The following is a 19,030-nucleotide window of genomic DNA, read 5'->3' on the forward strand; positions in this document are numbered from 1 at the left end:
TAAAGGTCTTCCCTTGATTCTGTTTGAAGACTTTCGGGACAGTCTCAGCGTCCGTCCTCCTCCCGTTTTGACTGCGGGGGTGTGTTAGATAATATGAAAATCAGAATGTTTTTCATAGTATATTTTATGTACATATTATTGTGTAACTCCTTTCCATGTTTTTAGCCTAGATTATAGCCTAATTACTTGTTGTAATCTTTACTATCTTTGGCTAGTATATATTATTAGTTGTAACAACTTTGCAAATTAAGGAATTATCTTCTTTCAGTGTGCAATTTAACTAATCCCATCTAACAAGGTAGGTCGGTTTGATAGTAGTATAGTTTATATTAGTTCAATCAGATCGGCCTTGTTCTAGTATAACTAGTTAGAAATTTTGAATGGTGAAAGAAACACCCTTAGAAATTTTGAATGTTCTAGACTGTGTTTACACATGAATCACGAAATTCCACTAAAATGTGTTTTTGGAAAAGATAAAAGATCAATAATTTCTGTGTGTAATCATCAATAATATGACTAATCCCAGTGGGAGTAGGTGGGGAAGGGGGCCCGTTAGGGGGTCATGGGTCAGCCAAAGTTCTATAAAATGGGTACCTCGTTAAACAATATGTTCATCTCAAATTGTGAAGCCATATCTGTAAATTTGAAATATATTGTGTTTTAAGTATGGGAGTGACAGGGAAGCTAGAAGTTGAAGTTGATATCAAATGTCATGGTGATCTTTTCCATGAGTTATTTGGAAAAAAACCACATCATCTCCCTAATATCACTCCAGATAAAGTGCATATTTGTAATGCACATGAGGGTGATTTTGGCAAGCCCGGCTCTGTTATTTCTTGGGATTACACCCTTGGTAATGTCTCATTAACTCATCCTTCATTATAATTATACTCACTCTGCATTTTTGTTTATTTCCTTATTGGTTTATTATTTTGCTTGAGATCGAGCATCTGATCCATTTATTACTCTATTCGCGTTACACAACTTATAAAGTATTATTACAAGGACAGAGTTATAACTTTAAAAAACATATCGTTAATCTAACAATATCATACATAATTATATCCTCCGTATATATAGATTACCAAATATATCGTCTCCAACTTTGTGAATTGTGATGACTACATAACCATTATTAACCAAAATAAATTGTTTTTACTAGAAGATAATATCAGGGGCGGGGCAAACATAGCGAGGGCCCTATACGCTCTCATAAAATTGGGCCTTTCATATTTAGTTCATAAAAGATATTAGATTCTCAATTAAAAAAAATACTCTCAACATATCAAATAATATAAATAAACAAATATTTAGATATAAATAGAGTAAACTTTACTGGAAAATCGCAAAAAAAAAATATAGGAGTATGAGTAGAAATTAATAAGAGAGAATTAGGAGGAGAGAGAAGAGAGTAGCCATTAATGGGGAATTGGGATTTGAAGTAAAAACTATTAATGTGAGTAGGTGATGAGTCAGCAGTCATAATTGTTTATTATATCCTCCGTATATATATATTACCAAATATATCGTCTCCAACTTTGTGAATTGTGATGACTACATAACCATTATTAACCAAAATAAATTGTTTTTACTAGAAGATAATAATATAATATGCCAAAAAGAATATATGGCGGCTCACTTTGATAGGTTAAGGCAGTCGATCGTGTCGCAAATGTATGATAGTAGAAGAGCTAGATAGTCAATAAGACATCATAAAACAAATTATCTTCATACTCATTCCATATTGACGATTCTTTATTATATACTTTGATGTATGTCATCCAATTCACTCCCAACTTTCAGGGCTGTTGATAGGCATATCGAACGTAGATCATAATCTAGTGAGTAGTATCATTCTCACGAGGCCATGTATAAGATCGATGATGTTATTGGATGGATATTGTAATTCATATCCCCATGCATGGTTAAATTTACTCAGCTAGAGAAGTATATAAAATGAAACTATTTTGTTCAAGGACAAATTGTATGTTTTAGGTTTTTAGCATATTCTCTTCCGTAATGAGTGCAACATTTGGACTTCTATACTTATCGATGTAAAATCTTAATTATCAGTATCTTAATTATCTATTAGTAAAATTTATAAATTGTTGATATTTTAAATATATACGTCATCAACAACATATCATCTATTAATATTATGATCACCATGACATTTGAGTTCTTGCACTTTTCTAATCTATGTGGGTCGTTTTCAGTATATGCTTGTTTTACAAGAGAGGAAGTGCATATATGAATCAGTATTGTCTAAAAATTATAAAATAGATCTCTTGTTGAAATAGAACTACCACCTTCCAGGAAAGGTCTGGGAGAATTCTCACAATTATCTGCTTAGAAAAATTTAATAGTATATAAGATCAAACTATACCACAAAACTCACACACTATAACGTAAAATACATAACTCCTTAGGTTGAAGCTTTAGTTCTTACACGGTTACACCATGCATAAAATAAAATTCCCTATACCCGTCATCCTATGTTGCTCAGACTCGGGTACCCATGTCTGACACATGTACGTGTCCAAGTGTCCGACTCGGCTATTTTTCGGAATTTTTTCTATTTTTTAGCCCAAAAAAGTGTCCAAGTGTCCCATCCATGTCCAAGTGTCGAGGATCCGACACGGATACTTGAGGTGAAATGAAGAATCCAAACAACATAGCCGTCATCCATGCTATATATGATGTCTTCACATCTTGCGAATTCTTGTTCTGCATACAAAGATAAAGTCATTTGCAACAATTATTCAGCAGCAGCTGATGCAAATGACTTTTTTGGCATTCACAAAAAAGTTATTTGCATCGGTTTCCGCAACCGACACAAATAGTGTTTGAGCTATTTGATGCAGATTGCAGATATGGGTCTGGCAACCGATAGCAAATGTACATTTTTGTGCTAGTGTAATGTATTTCCTATTTTCCTACCCCGAGGTTGATCGTAGGCACTACTTAATTATAGATTTATTTTTATTTTGTTGAGACTAAATCTCAGCTCACATATCTTTCTTAGGGTGCGTTCTGTTCAACTTAAAAAATTAAGTTTCAGGTCCAATAAGTTCAGATAAGTTGCAATAAGGGCAATAAGTTCCAATAAGGTCTAATAAGGTCCAATAAGTTCCAATCAGGTGCAATAAGTTCCAATCAGATGCAATAAGTTCCAATCAGGTCTAATAAGGTCCAATAAGTTCCAATCAGGTCTAATAAGGTCCAATAAGTTCCAAATAGTCAATGTTTAATAAACATTTGTATTATTGTCCATTATTTTGTTATTCATAATTTCATATCACTATTAGCTGATTATGTTATTATTAGAATTTTAATTAAAGTACCACAATGATTATATAGTATTATACTTGTATTAGTTATTATTTTATTATTTATTTGTATTATGTCTATTATTTTATTATTTATTTATATTATGTCTATTATTTTATTATTCATATTACTATTAGTTGATTATGTTATTATTAGAATTTTTTATTAAAGTACCACAATGTATATTATTATACTTGTATTATTGTCTATTATATGATTATTCATATTGCTATTAAATAATATTATAATCATGGCCAAATAATTAAGGTTAACAATAATAATAATAATTATTATAATTACAATATTTTGCAATAATAATTATAATTACATTATTTTATTATTTATTTGTATTATGTCTATTATTTTATTATTTATTTGTATTATGTCTATTATTTTATTATTCATATTAAAATTTTTGCTTTTCTATTAGTGTTTTATAAAATCAAAACAAGACTATTAGATATATTAGTGGTGAAAGTTATGCATAGGCAAATATATAAATAGTAAATTTTTTTGTTAAATTAATTATCATAAGAGATAATTAATAATCATTATTTTTGAAAGGACGAATTATAATAATTATTACTCCATAAAAAATTTTGAGGGGTAGTATTTACGTTAGTGGTAATATTTATGTTATTAATGATCAATTTTTTTGTCTAATAAGGTCAAATAAGTTTCAATCAGGTCCAATAAGGTCTAATAAGTTTCAATCAGGGCCAATAAGGTCTAATAAGTTTCAATAAGGTCAATAAGTTCCAATAAGGTCCAATAAGTTCCAATCAGGTTCAATCAGGTCCAATAAGTTGAATCAGGTCCAATCAGGTTTAATAAGTTCTAATAAGTTCAGTTCAGGTTCAATAAGTTCAGTTCAGATAAGGTCCAATAAGTTTAGGGCCAATAAGTTGAATAGAACGTACCGTGCCCTTAGTATCCCTCCGATATCGAATTACCCATCAATTGTGCCTACTCTCTCTACACGACTACACCGTCTTATTAAACATGAAAGTTTTTCAACATGAATCTATTTTGTTTTAAGGTGGAGAGAGCAAACCCTATTGTAGTCTACTTTTTTCATATGTTCTTTTTTTTTGTTTGTTTGTTTGTAAGTTATGAGCAGATTCCATAGATAGAGAGAGTAATGCCATAGAAGGTATTGAGGAAAGCTGTAATGCCATGCATTATGCATGTAAAAAACACCAAAGTTAGACTGAAAAATTAAAGTCATATCTAAACATGAGTATAGGTAAGAATTTGCTCACAAAGTAAGAGGAAAGCTAATTCTAAACAATCGAAGTACGATAATTAATACTCCCTTTGTTTCAAATTATAAGGTATTTTAGATAAAAAAATTATTTCAAAATATAAGACATTTTACATTACCAATATAAAATTGAATGCAACTTTATATTATCAAAATAAGATTATAGGTTATATTATATTATCAATACATTATTTAATGTTGATTCTTATCACCTATGTAAATCTAACTAAAACTAACTAAATTTTTAATATTCATAAAAGTGGTTTACATGCCTTATAATTTGAAACGGAAGGAGTAAACTTTTGACCACTGTTCTATTGTACTCAATAAACTCTTTGTTAAGTCGTTATAACGAAATTACCATAAAAATTAAAAAAAAAAGAAATACTATCTTCATTATGAAATAACTAAACACTTATTTCATTTATGAGGTTTTAAGCGTTTTACTTATTTCAAAATGGAAGAAGTACCAATGATTGAATTCCACTGTTTCATAGTCAAAAGTGCTTAATTCAGTCAAGTACATAAAAAGATTGAATTTTTTGTCTCCTTAGATTAGTGTTTAACTCCTTCACAACCTCTTTTTTTATTACTCTCTGGGATATATAGATACCAATAGTTTATCCCTGTAATGTTTAAACAGTATTACCAAATCCACTCTCTGAACTTGAAATCTTACATGGTCGTTTTGGTGTTGTCTCAGATATAAATATGATGTATAAATGGGTTAATTACCCCTTAAAGCTGTATATAAATAGACTAAAATATTGAAAGTTGAAACATTTAGCATAACTAATCATTAATAGCAATAATCTACATGTGATTCTATCATAAATTTCTAAACAAAGGGTTTGTTCTCTTCGACATAAAACAGCTGAACTGAACTGAAATGAATAGTGATATGTGAGAGTAAAAGTATTGTCAAGAGCTGAACTGAATTGAACTGAACTGAACTGAATTGAACTAAACTGAACTGAACTGAAAATAAATTGGGGAGAACAGGCCCTAAATAATACCTATTTAAAAAAACTTCATTTCATGTTTATATACACATTACTTTTACTCCATTTGTAATAATGCATGGATTATTGCAGATGGTAAGAAATGTGTGGCTAAGGAGATAGTGGAAGCCATAGATGAAGAAAACAAGTCAGTTAGATTCAAAATTATTGAAGGAGATCTTCTCAAGGAATTTAAGTGCTTAACTATCAGTGTTCACGTGATTCCAAGAGGTGAAGAAACCGCAGTGAAGTGGCTGGCTGAGTTTGAAAAGATTGCTGATGATGGGCCCTACCCTACCAAAATTATGGACTTCTGCATCTCTATCACCAAAGATATCGAGGATCATCATCTTAAAGCATAATATATATCAACCGTAATGATCGATGCTCAATTGATATCCAAATCTATCGAGTTCAAATGTTGTGGAGTGTTTCATATATTTGCATGTTTATTTAATTGCTGGTCTTTGTATTAGCATTAATAATAGTAATGATGGTGAAAATGGTGGATCTACGTACTATTATCATATTGTAATAAATTGTTTGTTTACTATTACTTGTGGCCTACTACAATAATATGATGTGTGTTGTTTGGACTATATTGTGTTTCTACTTAAAAAAAAACTTAAATAATGGACCTAATCGTTATTCAATTTAATATGAACCTAATACTAACACATATAGTTATAGAGGGGAATGATGACTAGAAGAAGAAAGAAAGGAGGGCATTGTGTTAATAAACAATAGATACAAGAGTAGAATAACTATTGGTTAAAACAAGCGACTATATATATAAAAATAAATGGTTATCATTAGACCCGTATATATCAGTATCAAGTATTAGACAGTCTTTACACCTGAATCACGAGATTCCACTAAAATGTCTTTTGGGAAAAGATAAAAGATAAATAATTTTTGTGTGTAATCATCAATAATATGACTAATCTCATTGGGAGTAGGTAGGGAAGGGGGGCCGTTAGGGGGTCAGGCAAAGTTCTATAAAAGGGGTACCTCGTTAAACAATATGTTCATCTCAAATTGTGAAGCCATATCTGTAAAATTGAAATATATTGTGTTTTTAAGTATGGGAGTGACAGGGAAGCTAGAAGTTGAAGTTGACATCAAATGTCATGGTGATCTTTTCCATGAGTTATTTGGAAAAAAACCACACCATCTCCCTAATATCACTCCAGATAAAGTGCATATTTGTAACGCACATGAGGGTGATTTTGGCAAGCCCGGCTCTGTTATTTCTTGGGATTACACCCTTGGTAATGTCTCATTTAACTCATCCTTCATTATAATTATACTCACTCTGCATTTTTGTTTATTTCCTTATTGGTTTATTATTTTGCTCGAGATCGAGCATTTGATCCATTTATTACTCTATTCGCGTTACACAACTTATAATGTATTATTACAAGGACAGAGTTATACCTTTAGAAAACATATCATTAAATTAACAATATCATACATAATTATATCCTCTGTATATACAGATTACCAAATATATCGTGTCCAACTTTGTGAATTGTGATGACTGCATAACCATTATAAACCAAAACAAATTGTTTTTACCAGAAGATAATATACCCAAAAGAATATATGTCGGTTCACTTTGATAGGTTAAGGCGGTCGATCGTATCGCAAATGCATGATAGTAGAAGAGCTAGATAGTCAATAAGACATCATAAAACATATTATCTTCATACTCATTCCATATTGACGATTCTTTATTATATACTTTGATGTATGTCATCAAATTCACTCCCAACTTTCAGGGTTGTTGATAGGCATATCGAACGTAGATCATAATCTAGTGCCTAGTATCATTCTCACGCTGCCATGTATAAGATCAATGATGTTATTGGATAGCTATTGTAATTCATATCCCCATGCATGGTTAAATTTGCTCAGCTAGAGAAGTATATAAAATGAAATTATTTTGCTCAAGGACAAATTGTACGTTTTAGGTTTTTAGCATATTCTCTTCCATAATGAGTGCAAGATTTGGACTTCTAGCTATACTTATCGATGTAAAATCTTAATTGTCAGTATCTTAATTATCTATTAGTAAAATTTATAAATTGTTGATATTTTAAATATATACGTTATCAACACAATATCATCTATTAATATTATGATCACCATGACATTTGAGTTCTTGCACTTTTCTAATCTTTGTGGGTAGTTTTCAGTATATGCTTGTTTTACAAGAGGAGAGGAAGTGCATATATATATGAATCAGTATTGTCCCAAAAATTATAAAATATTTATCTCTTATCCCCTATTGTGTCTCATTCTATTTTGCCACTTCATCTAATCATTTTACTCATATATTAAAAGATGTTTCTATGAATATCTATGTGCCATGTGGCATACTCCTCTATGGCTCTAATGCTAATGCCCTATTTTCATGTTAAATCCCTTAAATAAAAAAATAATGTTGTGTAGTTACAACATATTGAACACATGATCTTTGAAACGAAAAGTGAGAGTTTAACCATTTATCCAACATAACATCATTATTCAGTATTTCAAAATAAAATATAATAAGATAAATCTTGTAATTATATCTCATTAAAAGACTTAATTAGACAAATAAATAGATACTTAACACATATAATTGTAATGATAATAGACTATTGTAGACATAAACTCTTATTTAGGGCTGGCAATGAGGTTGGATCGGGTCAAATTCAAGTCGACCTATTTATATATACGGGTCAGCGCCCTCAAATCCGAACCCGGCCTGTTTACCTAAACAGGTCAGAAATTCCACCCTGAACTCGATATTTTATAAACGGGTTGACCTGAACTCGACTCGTTTAACCTGATTTCTAAAAATTTCTTTCGAGCTTCAAGAATAGGTGGGCAAGTTATCTATGGTTAGAATTATGTAAGGAAAAAATATATAATTAATTAGGGACATTCAGGTCCAATAACTTTTATCAATAATTGATTGAGTCCTTTTGTATAGTCTTCATTTCTCTTTTTCTATTTCTTTAGTTTTTGAAACTACAACAATGACTTCCATTTTCAATTATATGAATTAGCTAATCTATGAGTTTCTTCTTCCCACTTTCTCTTTCTCACGCTCTCTCTATTAGTGAGTCTGACTTTACAATTAATTTAAATGGGTTATTATCGGGTTGAAATTTTCAACCCGAACCTAACCCGTTTGGTTTTCAGGTGGTCGGATTCAAGTTGACCCATTTAGCTAAATGGGTTGAAAACTTTAACCCGAACCCACTTATTTCGGATTAGGTTCAAGTCGGGTTCTCGGATTAGGTCAACTTTTGTCACCCCTACGCTTACTCCAATTTCTTGTATTGTTCAAATTATGAAATCAATTTTTTCCTCACAAATCAAACATTTACGAAAAGAAACAACTCGGGTATTGCCCGAATCACTCACTTTTATATTCTAAAACCAAGGACCAACTGGAAAAATTCTAGTCTATCTTTGTTTAATGCGGTCTAATTTGATCCAAATTTCTAGTCTATTTTTCTGGTTTAGACTGGAACGGGATTACGGGAAACTTAATATATATCGACCCATAATAGACAAACATGGCAAGAACGGAAAAGTTAATTTGAGATGTTCTGTGCTCTATATTTTGGACCATGTTGGTTTCAATATTTTCTATATCGAAAATGGCAAACTGATTAGAAAGATTTTCCTTTCCTCGGGCGGGGCACAACTTTGTTTACAATTCATATACAGCGTTGGCGTGGTTAAGGTATATCTCGGTCTTACAACAATAATCTTCAATCTTTATGATTTATATATTTGGGTTCTGTTATCTTTATTTTTGTTGATTTTATTTTAACTGAGATTCTTTGAATTTATTAAAATAAATTTAATTTTATTGAAATTTATTAAAACTTAATTTATAAGGTGTTAAAATATATTGAAACTAGCTAGAATTCATTGAAGTTTTTTTTATTAGGTTTACATCTTATTAAAACTTATTGGATTGAATCTATACCAACATGAGAATAAGTAAGAATTTGCTCAGAAAGTAAGAGGATAGCTAAAGCAGGAGGTTCTAAACGATCGAAATACGATAATTAATACTCCCTTTGTTTCAAATTATAAGGTATTTTAGATAAAAAAAATTGTTTCAAAATATAAGGCATTTTACATTACCAATATAAAATTAAATACAACTTTATATTATCAAGATAAGATTATAGGTTATATTCTATTATCAATACAATATTTAATGTTGATTCTTATCACTTATGTAAATCTAACTAAAACTAACTAAATTTTTAATATGCATAAAAGTGGTTTACATGCCTTATAATTTGAAACGGAGGGAGTAAACTTTTGACCACTGTTCTATTGTACTCAATAAACTCTTTGTTAAGTCGTTATAACAATATTACCATAAAAATTAAAAAAAAATACTATCTTCATTCTGAAATAACTAAACACTTATTTCACTTATGAGGTTTTAAGCGTTTCACTTATTTCAAAATAGAAGAAGTATATATAACTCCTTACCAATGATTGAATTCCACTGTTTAATAGTCAAAAGTGCTTAATTCAGTCATGTACATAAAAAGATTGAATTTTTTGTCTCCTTGGATTAGTGTTTAACTCCTTCACAACCTCTTTTTTTATTACTCTCTTGGATACAGATATCAATAGTTTATCCCTGTAATGTTTAAACAGTATTACCAAATCCACTCTCTGAACTTGAAATCTTACATGGTCGTTTTGGTGTTGTCTCAGATACAATTATGATGTATAAATGGGTTAATTACCCCTTAAAGCTGTATATAAATAGACTAAAATATTGAAAGTTGAAACATTTAGCATAACTAATCATTAATAGCAATAATCTACCTGTGATTCTATCATAAATTTCTAAACAAAGGGTATGTTCTCTTCGACATAAAACAGCTGAACTGAACTGAAATGAATAGTGATATGTGAGAGTAAAAGTATTGTCAAGAACTGAACTGAACTTAACTGAACTGAACTGAAAATAAGCTGGGGAGAACAGGCCCTAAATAATACCTATTTAAAAAAACTTCATTTCATGTTTATATACACATTACTTTTACTCCATTTGTAATAATGCATGGATTATTGCAGATGGTAAGAAATGTGTGGCTAAGGAGATAGTGGAAGCCATAGATGAAGAAAACAAGTCAGTTAGATTCAAAATTATTGAAGGAGACCTTCTCAAGGAATTTAAGTGCTTAACTATCAGTGTTCACGTGATTCCAAGAGGTGAAGAAACCGCAGTGAAGTGGCTGGCTGAGTTTGAAAAGATTGCTGATGATGGGCCCTACCCTACCAAAATTATGGACTTCTGCATCTCTATCACCAAAGATATCGAGGATCATCATCTTAAAGCATGATATATATCAACCGTAATGATCGATGCTCAATTGATATCCAAATCTATCGAGTTCAAATGTTGTGGAGTGTTTAATATATTTGCATGTTTATTTAATTGCTGGTCTTTGTATTAGCATTAATAATAGTAATGATGGTTAAAATCGTGGATCTACGTACTATTATCATATTGTAATAAATTGTTTGTTAACTATTACGTGTGGCCTACTACAATAGTATGATGTGTGTTGTTTGGACTATATTGTGTTTCTACTTTAAAAAAACTTAAATGGACCTAATCGTTATTAAATTTAATATGAACCTAATACTAACACATATAGTTATAGAGGGGAATGATGAATAGAAGAAGAAAAAAAGGAGGGCATTGTGTTAATAAATAATAGATACAAGAGTTGAACAACTATTGGTCAAAACAAGCGACTATATATATAAAAATAAATGGTTAAGTTAGAAAATGGTACATATAGAAGAGGAGTAATAGAGTGAGAGAACCCAAATAATAAACCCCAACCCACTGCCCTCAAGACCCAAAGTCCCCAGCCCAGCCAGAGCCCTCAACTGATCCATGGGAGTACCTGCAATGCCGTGAGTCCATGCCAAAAGTCGTATCGCTTCGTAAGCCCGACCAACCACCAAACTTTCCACCCCTATTACCAGAGCAAGCCTCAACCCAATTTCAGGGGAGAATCCTTTAAGGATGCCCGAATCCAAAACACATCACAACCCCAAGGTGAGGACTGGATTCCTATACCTCCACCCCCCATGTCTTTGCCACTGAGCACCGAGGTCCAATGGAAGCACACGAGGTGTTTATACCCATTTTCCTGTAGGAGTATGAGGCAATATCCAAACCTCGGGAAACCACCACCACCTGCAAAAATGTGGGGAGATCCTTCTCCCTAGACTTTCTTAAGAAGGAGTTAAGCAAACTTTGGCAATGAAAGGGAAGCAGAGGATTCACGTCTATTGGGAATGGTTTCTACAATATTAAATGTCAATCCATGTTCGAGAAGCTGAAGGTTTTAGCTGGAGGATACTGGTTACTCTTGGGTTCTCTAGTATAGGTGCAACAGTGGGTGTCTGGGTTCATGCCCTCTCAGGCCAAGAGTGACCAACTTCCTATGTAACACCCCCAAAATCCATACACATCTACGACTACGTCGCATTGACTTTGGGAGTGTTACCGCCGCGGTGAAACGCAAGGCTTATTGAAAAGAAAAATGTTAACTTAAATCATTGTCACGAAAACTGAACTGTTGCGGAAATAAAGATGTAACTACAACTCGGGAATCATCAACGATCCCTTTTTATTCAAACCACAAACTAATTAAGTAAATCATAATAGTCTTATAATGCTTAATTAAAACGCTTTAAAGTTTCAATAATAAGAACTATCCCCCGTATGCTCAACATTATTCAGCAACACCAGCACACCTAGTCTACTCCCCATTGTAGCATCAATGGTTCATCAAAGGTCAACAAACAACACAATTAACACACAATCAGCTATGTTGAGTACATAATAAAGCATTGTGTGCATACAAAGCATAAACAAAGCAATAAGGATCATTCCTAGACATGATACTACAATATCATTACATTCTTTACTTTTTATTTAGTTGGCAGCGAACGGGCACCGTCATCTTACTAGAATCGTCATACGGACTACTTAATCCTTAATAGACAACTTGGTGTATTAGATGAAATGCAAATACGATTTCGTTCCGTCCCACATCCATCACCTTAGTATGCATACCCCCAAGATCGTACGGAACCTTCCGCCTACTTGAGTTATCAAATTTTATAAGGACACTACTGTCGTCACAGTAGGCCTGTGTAGGAGTGTAGAACAAGTCCCACACTCCCCCCTCCCCCATTATTCATCACTTGTAGGGAGTCCAACTACAAGTTTATTGTCAAAAATCCTTTCTTAGTGTTGTCCATTCATACTACATTAAACATATAATCATGTAATGTTCCTTCTTTGATACAATACTCAAATCTTTACTTCTTGTAACATCCTTGTTACACCATATATCAAAGAATACAAATCCAATAATCATGTTTATGATACGATAGAATTACACATTAAAATGCTACATATCGATTTCCAATCACAATCATGTTACTAAACAATCTTAGCAATCACAATCGTTCCCTATCAAGATTCTAGATTTCGATAGAATAAATCACAACTTAACATGATACTATAGTAATTGTAACTGAACTGGTACGCGTACGTACCTTGTAACGAAGAATTTTCGCTGCCTAATCAAACGTTCCGCTTATGAAATTGGGACCTAAACGAATAAGGAAGTACTTCAGTGCTATGTCCTTGATATTATTAACATGTAACACATGACCAACTATATCAACTTAGTATTTTAGAGTATAACATAACTAAGTTTGGTGTTTGTGATAATAGAACTTTCATATTTTAATTAGACTTTTAACACTAAAGTAGTTATCTAATTAATTGTTAGAATTTAACTTGTACTAGTGTTATTTTCAACTAGTTAGTGTCCATATATTAACGACTTACTTAATTTACAGCTTAGAGCACCCACAATGGCAAGCTACAAGTAGTTGTAGCTTTGTATGCCACATCATATTTCCAAACTACAACATTTCCAAGCTACAACCTCTCCCATTGGAAAACTACAACTACTTGTAGTTTTTATAGGTCCCACATGTCATAACTCCAATTATATAGAGAGAAAGTGTATTGGAAAGTAAAATATAAAAGAGAAAAGTGAAAGTGGGGCCCACAAAAAATTGACAAAGCTAGTAGCTTTGTGGAGCTACTTGGCTTCACAAAGCAACAAGCTAAATTTGTCTCCAACAATAAAGCTAGTAGCTCTATCTTTTAGAAAATTGTAAGCAAGGACTTCTAAACAACCATTGGAGTTGCTCTTAAGAAGCAATATTCATTTCATCATGTTAAAAAGTGAGACTATAATAATAATTCATTACTTAGAATAATCTTACTAACATTATACTTATAATCCAAGTGTACTTGATTAGTATTACTTTATAATCGATATATTTAAGTTATAAATAGGCAAGCATGAAATTATAACTTAATTAATCAACAAACGACACCTTTTATATAATAAAAGTGTAATAATATTGATTCTGTCATAATCTATTTAAAAATATAATTAGGTTGTATGCTTTTTTTCATGATGTAGAGTGAATGTTCTAACATTAAGTTTAATGAACTAAGTTCAATCAACTTGATTTATTAATCATACTAAGTATCTATATTTAAACTTGAAAGATTATAAGTACACTTATGCGTAGCTAAGTTTACTACCTACAATGTAGATTTTAATTAAATTACAAAAGTAAAATTATACTTCTAGTTAATTAGCCCAATATACTAATGGGTCATGTAAATTACTAAGCCTAAACTAATGACTTAGACTTTTCAAAACAATAATAGGAAGGAAAATATAGACTTCACTTCACTTGTTTATAAACACAAGCAACGAACGGGGGATGGGGTGGTCGAAGTTCCGGCAGGTTAGGTGGTGCGGCGACATAAGCAAGAGTGGGGGAAGCAACCAAGGAGGGGCCTAGGAGGAGAGAGACGTCAGGGGAGAAGGGGGGAGGGACAACGAGACAAGAGGGAGGAGCGAGGAAGAAGTAACGCAAAGGGGGACCTGTGCTAGCGGTCGGCGGTGGTGCGTACGGGGTCTGGGCGGTAGAGGGGGAGGGGCATCAGACGGGTGATGATGATGGTAGCCAGAAATGGTGGAGGTTGTGGGTAGTTTGTGTTAGAAATTTTTTGATTTTTGGGTGGAGATGAATAGTGAAATTAGCATACTATTTATAGTAAATTTTAGGAATTAAACTTCATTAAACTAATAGATACTTATTAATGTTGAAAAATACTCGGGGATTAAGGTCTTCTAGAATGTCTTGGGATACAAGGAGAGAAAGATTGAGGAAAAAGATGAATTGTGTGGTCATGGTGATTTTCCATATTTCTAATTCTTTTGTATTTATTAAAATACTAACTTTTCCTACTTTCTACAACCAAAGTAACTTAGATTATTTTATTAAATAGTTGATTTCTTTTATTTCAAATAATTAAATTAAATATTTTAATTAGGTTTTTTTATTAGTTTTAATCAAGCTCAAATTTTCGGGATATTACAGGTCCAAGTTTTATTCTCACATGCTTCAAGAATCATACGGGACAGGGCTTCTAAGCATATGTTGAACAGATAGGGGGACTTAGGGTCCCCTTGGCGAAGACCTCTAGAGTGCCTGAACAGAGGGGGTTTTCTCCCATTCACGAGGACGGTGGAAGAGGCTTGAGAGACACAATTCATAATTAATTGTGTGGTCTGGGTATCTAATCCATGAAAAGGGAGGCACTCCCTCACAAAGCTCCACTCCACTCGATAATAGGCCTTTTCTAGGTCAATCGTTAAAGCAAACTACCCCTATTTTCCTTTCTTTTTGCTCATAGAATGGAGAACCTTAGAGGCAACTACAAGGTTAACATCTGGTCCTCGCCCTTTTATGAAGCTGCTTTGGTCAGGAGATATTCATAAACGCATTGAAGGCTTTACCCTATTGACCAAAATTTTTGTCACTATATTGTAAAGGGTGTTCCATAAACTAATGGGGCGAAATTGTTTAATCGTCTCCAAAGAGTTCACTTTTGGAATTAGACCAATGGTTGCCTCACACAGGCCTTCCGAGACAGTTTTACTGCAAAACCATTTTTTTATATCCGCTAAAAGATCAGCACTTACCGCGCCCATGCCTTTTGAAAGATCGGGTGGAAACCGTCAAGGCTCGGGAATTTCAGAGGTTTCATAGAGAATAGGGCTTCCTTAACCGCTTGAAGAGTGGAGGTTCAGTGACCCACAATCTCATTGCCACCTAGGTTAGGGTCCCTGAAGGAGGAACCTTGGTTAGTGGTATACAGGTTTTGGTAGAAACTGAGGATGCGAGGCTTAATTTCATGTGGGTCATGGAGATCTTAGCCTACAGTATTTTTAAGAGTTAAGATTTATTTCTCTGCCTCCTCATAAGGACACTCCTGTGAAGGAACCTAGTGCTTCTCTCCCCCTAGGCAACTCTCTCCATCCTACTTTTAGTCTGCCACAAGAATTCCTCTCTATCTAAAATAAATGATGAGCTTCTTTTGGTGCTTTTCCTCCAAATTTTGGTAAAAATGAGACCAACGGTTAATTTGAAGCTTTGATTGGGTTGCCCTAAGCCTAGCCAGGACTCGATTTTTTGAAAGGTAGATGTTCCCAAAAGTATGGTCGTTCCACTCCTTAAGGACCACCCAGAAAGCTTCTAGGCCTATGATAATACTCAAGTTATTTCTAGACCATGCATCCCTAAAAAGGTCCGAGAAGGTTTCGTGGCTAAGCCACATTGGTTCAAAGCGAAAAGGCCTGACTAAACAATGGTACATAGACATATCAAAAATTTAAAAGGATAGAGAAATGGTCAGAAGTGATCCTCGATAAATGCCACATGTTTAAGTCCGGGTACATCACAAGGCCTTATGGGTTCACCCACCCTTGATTAAGACGCTTCATAATGGGATTAATTTTCCGTTTATTGGTCCACGTGTATCTTGGTCCATTATAACCTATATCCACAAGATTACAAGTATTCATATGGTTTCTGCAAATAAGGTGGCACGACTAACATTTATACGTTTCCCACCAATTTTTTCACTTTGATCAAGGATTTTATTAAAGTCTCCTAACATGATCCATGGTTTATTCATACTTGCGGCAAAATTACATTGATGATTCCAAAGATTTTTCCTCACTCTAAATTTAGCATTAACATATATAGTAGATAAAACAAAGTTCTTTTTAGAATTATTTACCTCAACAATGTCGTGAACCGCATACGCAGCTTCTCCGATTACTTGAAAATCTAGTGCATCATATTTTCATAGGAGTAGGATGCACCCTGTGAATCCGATGGGTTCCACGAGATGCCACGAGTCCATGCCAATGTCCCTAACCACCTCCCTGATTTTAGCCTGGCTGACCCATGTCTCGATAATCACTACCATACTCGGCATGTGTTGCTTCATCAACATCTTCAAAATTTGCTTGAACGACGGTCGTCCGATCCCACGAGCATTCTAGAACAAAATTTTCATCCTTCTAGGCAGTGGGGTTTTGTTTAGGAAACATTGGTGTTGGGTCGAGCCATGGTCCGAGATTTTGCATGACGTCTCGGTCCACGCTCTCGACTTCGACCTCCTTCATCAAGAACCATTTTGTGAAGATACTTAGGAGAGATGGTAAATGTGCTTTGTATGTGAACTGAGGAAGGTGGGGTGGCATTAGTTCCAAAGGAGCATACATTACTAAGAGCTGGTGTCACTCCGGGAGGCGGAGCCGGTCGAGGATCAGAGATTTGACTTCCTGAAGACTCAAATCTGTGTAGTATTGGGTTTCCCACCTCCATCGAGTCGGGTAGGAGTAATCTGCATTACCCAGGTTGAAGTCCAATTTGATCGATCGAGCTAGCCTTGCAAAGCGAATATTCTCCTCGTACTTGACTAGTCTCATTCTGGGTGGGCTTGGAGAGGATTGTGGCGACAAGGGTGGTGGAGGGGAGTCTGATAGGGAAAGGTGAAGGGTTATAAAGAGATCTATGCGGATTCTTTGTTTGGGAGTTATTGGTTTAGGTTTGTGTTTTGGGTGATTTCAGAGTTGGGTGGTGGTAAGTATTATTAGAAGTGGGATGGCCCATATTTTTTCCCAAGACTTAGGGGGTGTTTGGTTCACTAGTTTTACGTATGAGGTATGGGTTTGGAATGAACAAAACCCATACCTAGTGTTTGTTTAACTTATTTCTAAAATTTTAAACCCATACCTCAAACCCATAAGGTATGGGGCTTAGAAACCCATGGGGAGAGGTGGGTATGGCTCATACCTTACCTATAGGTATCAAATAAAAGAAGATTTTTCATTCCTAAATGAAACCAAACACAAGGTATTAAGTATCAAGTTCCAAACCCATACCACTTTAGTTTCATTCCTGATTCCAAACCCATACCATCATATGAACCAAACGCCCCCTTAAAGGTTTTCAGGGGTGTTTTGAAGGGGGTGATCTTGATTTGACATGGTGCCACGTTTCGAGAGGGGAGGGGTGAAAGGGGTGTTGCAGAGATTTTGGGCTGATTTCCTTCCTCCTCTAAAAGTTGTAGAGCTGCAAAAGGACTACTTTGCTCGATAACTGGGTTTGCTCCTTTTTGGGGGTTTCTTTCTTTTTTAGAACCTTCCCATCAGATAGGGGTTGTACTTCTGTCGCTTTCTTTTCCCCTTTCAACCTCTCTCCTCTTTTTTTTGGGGTCCATTTGACAAAAGATCTCCACTTTACCTCTTTTCCTTCTTTTCTCGGCATCTGTGAAGTGTGAGACTTTCCTCCATGTCTTCCCACTCTTGTAAATGTCTCGTCCTTTTCCTCCCTCTTTTTTTTCCCATTGACTTTTCCTTTTCCTTGCACCTGTACTCGTGTTCGGCAGCGCGTGCAGTTCTTCTGATTATGGCCAAACTCAACGCAAAAGGTACAGAACCACGGGCTCTCTGCATATATGATTCATTGGCTTTGGTTTCCAATCCATATGCTGCTCGGCGGTGTCCTTCCACCGTCAACAAGGACACATAACGCCACAAACCGGCGTCTCCCTCCCACTAAATAGTAGGTATCGATTTTTAAGACCCTTCGAAATGAATTATCCACTCTCTTTAGAATATTCCTAGCAAAGAGTTCAATGGGTAGCTCCGGTAGATACAACCAGATAGGATGTAATACTCCGTTTGTTTGGAGTTATTCTTTATAAATAAGAAAATATAATGAATAGAATTGAAAGATATTTCAATATTACTTACAAAAATAAAATATAATAATAATGCAGTTTGGGTACGCTTACAACTATAACTTAATTATATTATAGTTCGGTTCATTTTTAATTTCGGAATAAATAAAATAAACTAAGTCATATTAGACTTAGGATGGATACACTATAAATAGGAGAGAATAAAAATAAAAGAAT

General features: G+C 33.9%; 2 protein-coding genes across 2 annotated transcripts; both read left to right on the forward strand.

Annotated features, from left to right (window-relative positions):
• Nucleotides 1–634: 634 nt before the first annotated feature.
• On the forward strand, nt 635–6,151 carry LOC104883954 (MLP-like protein 43). Its single transcript, XM_010668535.4, has 2 exons — nt 635–853; nt 5,689–6,151. Exons 1-2 carry the CDS (start codon nt 667–669, stop codon nt 5,955–5,957), a joined length of 456 nt encoding a protein of 151 aa, XP_010666837.1. The 5' UTR covers nt 635–666; the 3' UTR covers nt 5,958–6,151.
• A 457-nt stretch (nt 6,152–6,608) lies between these two features.
• On the forward strand, nt 6,609–11,167 carry LOC104883955 (MLP-like protein 43). Its single transcript, XM_010668536.4, has 2 exons — nt 6,609–6,866; nt 10,705–11,167. Exons 1-2 carry the CDS (start codon nt 6,620–6,622, stop codon nt 10,971–10,973), a joined length of 516 nt encoding a protein of 171 aa, XP_010666838.1. The 5' UTR covers nt 6,609–6,619; the 3' UTR covers nt 10,974–11,167.
• The last annotated feature ends 7,863 nt before the right edge of the window (nt 11,168–19,030 follow it).

This window comes from Beta vulgaris, chromosome 8 (genome assembly GCF_026745355.1).
Source record: "Beta vulgaris subsp. vulgaris cultivar EL10 chromosome 8, EL10.2, whole genome shotgun sequence".
NCBI classification, from domain to species: Eukaryota; Viridiplantae; Streptophyta; class Magnoliopsida; order Caryophyllales; family Amaranthaceae; genus Beta; species Beta vulgaris.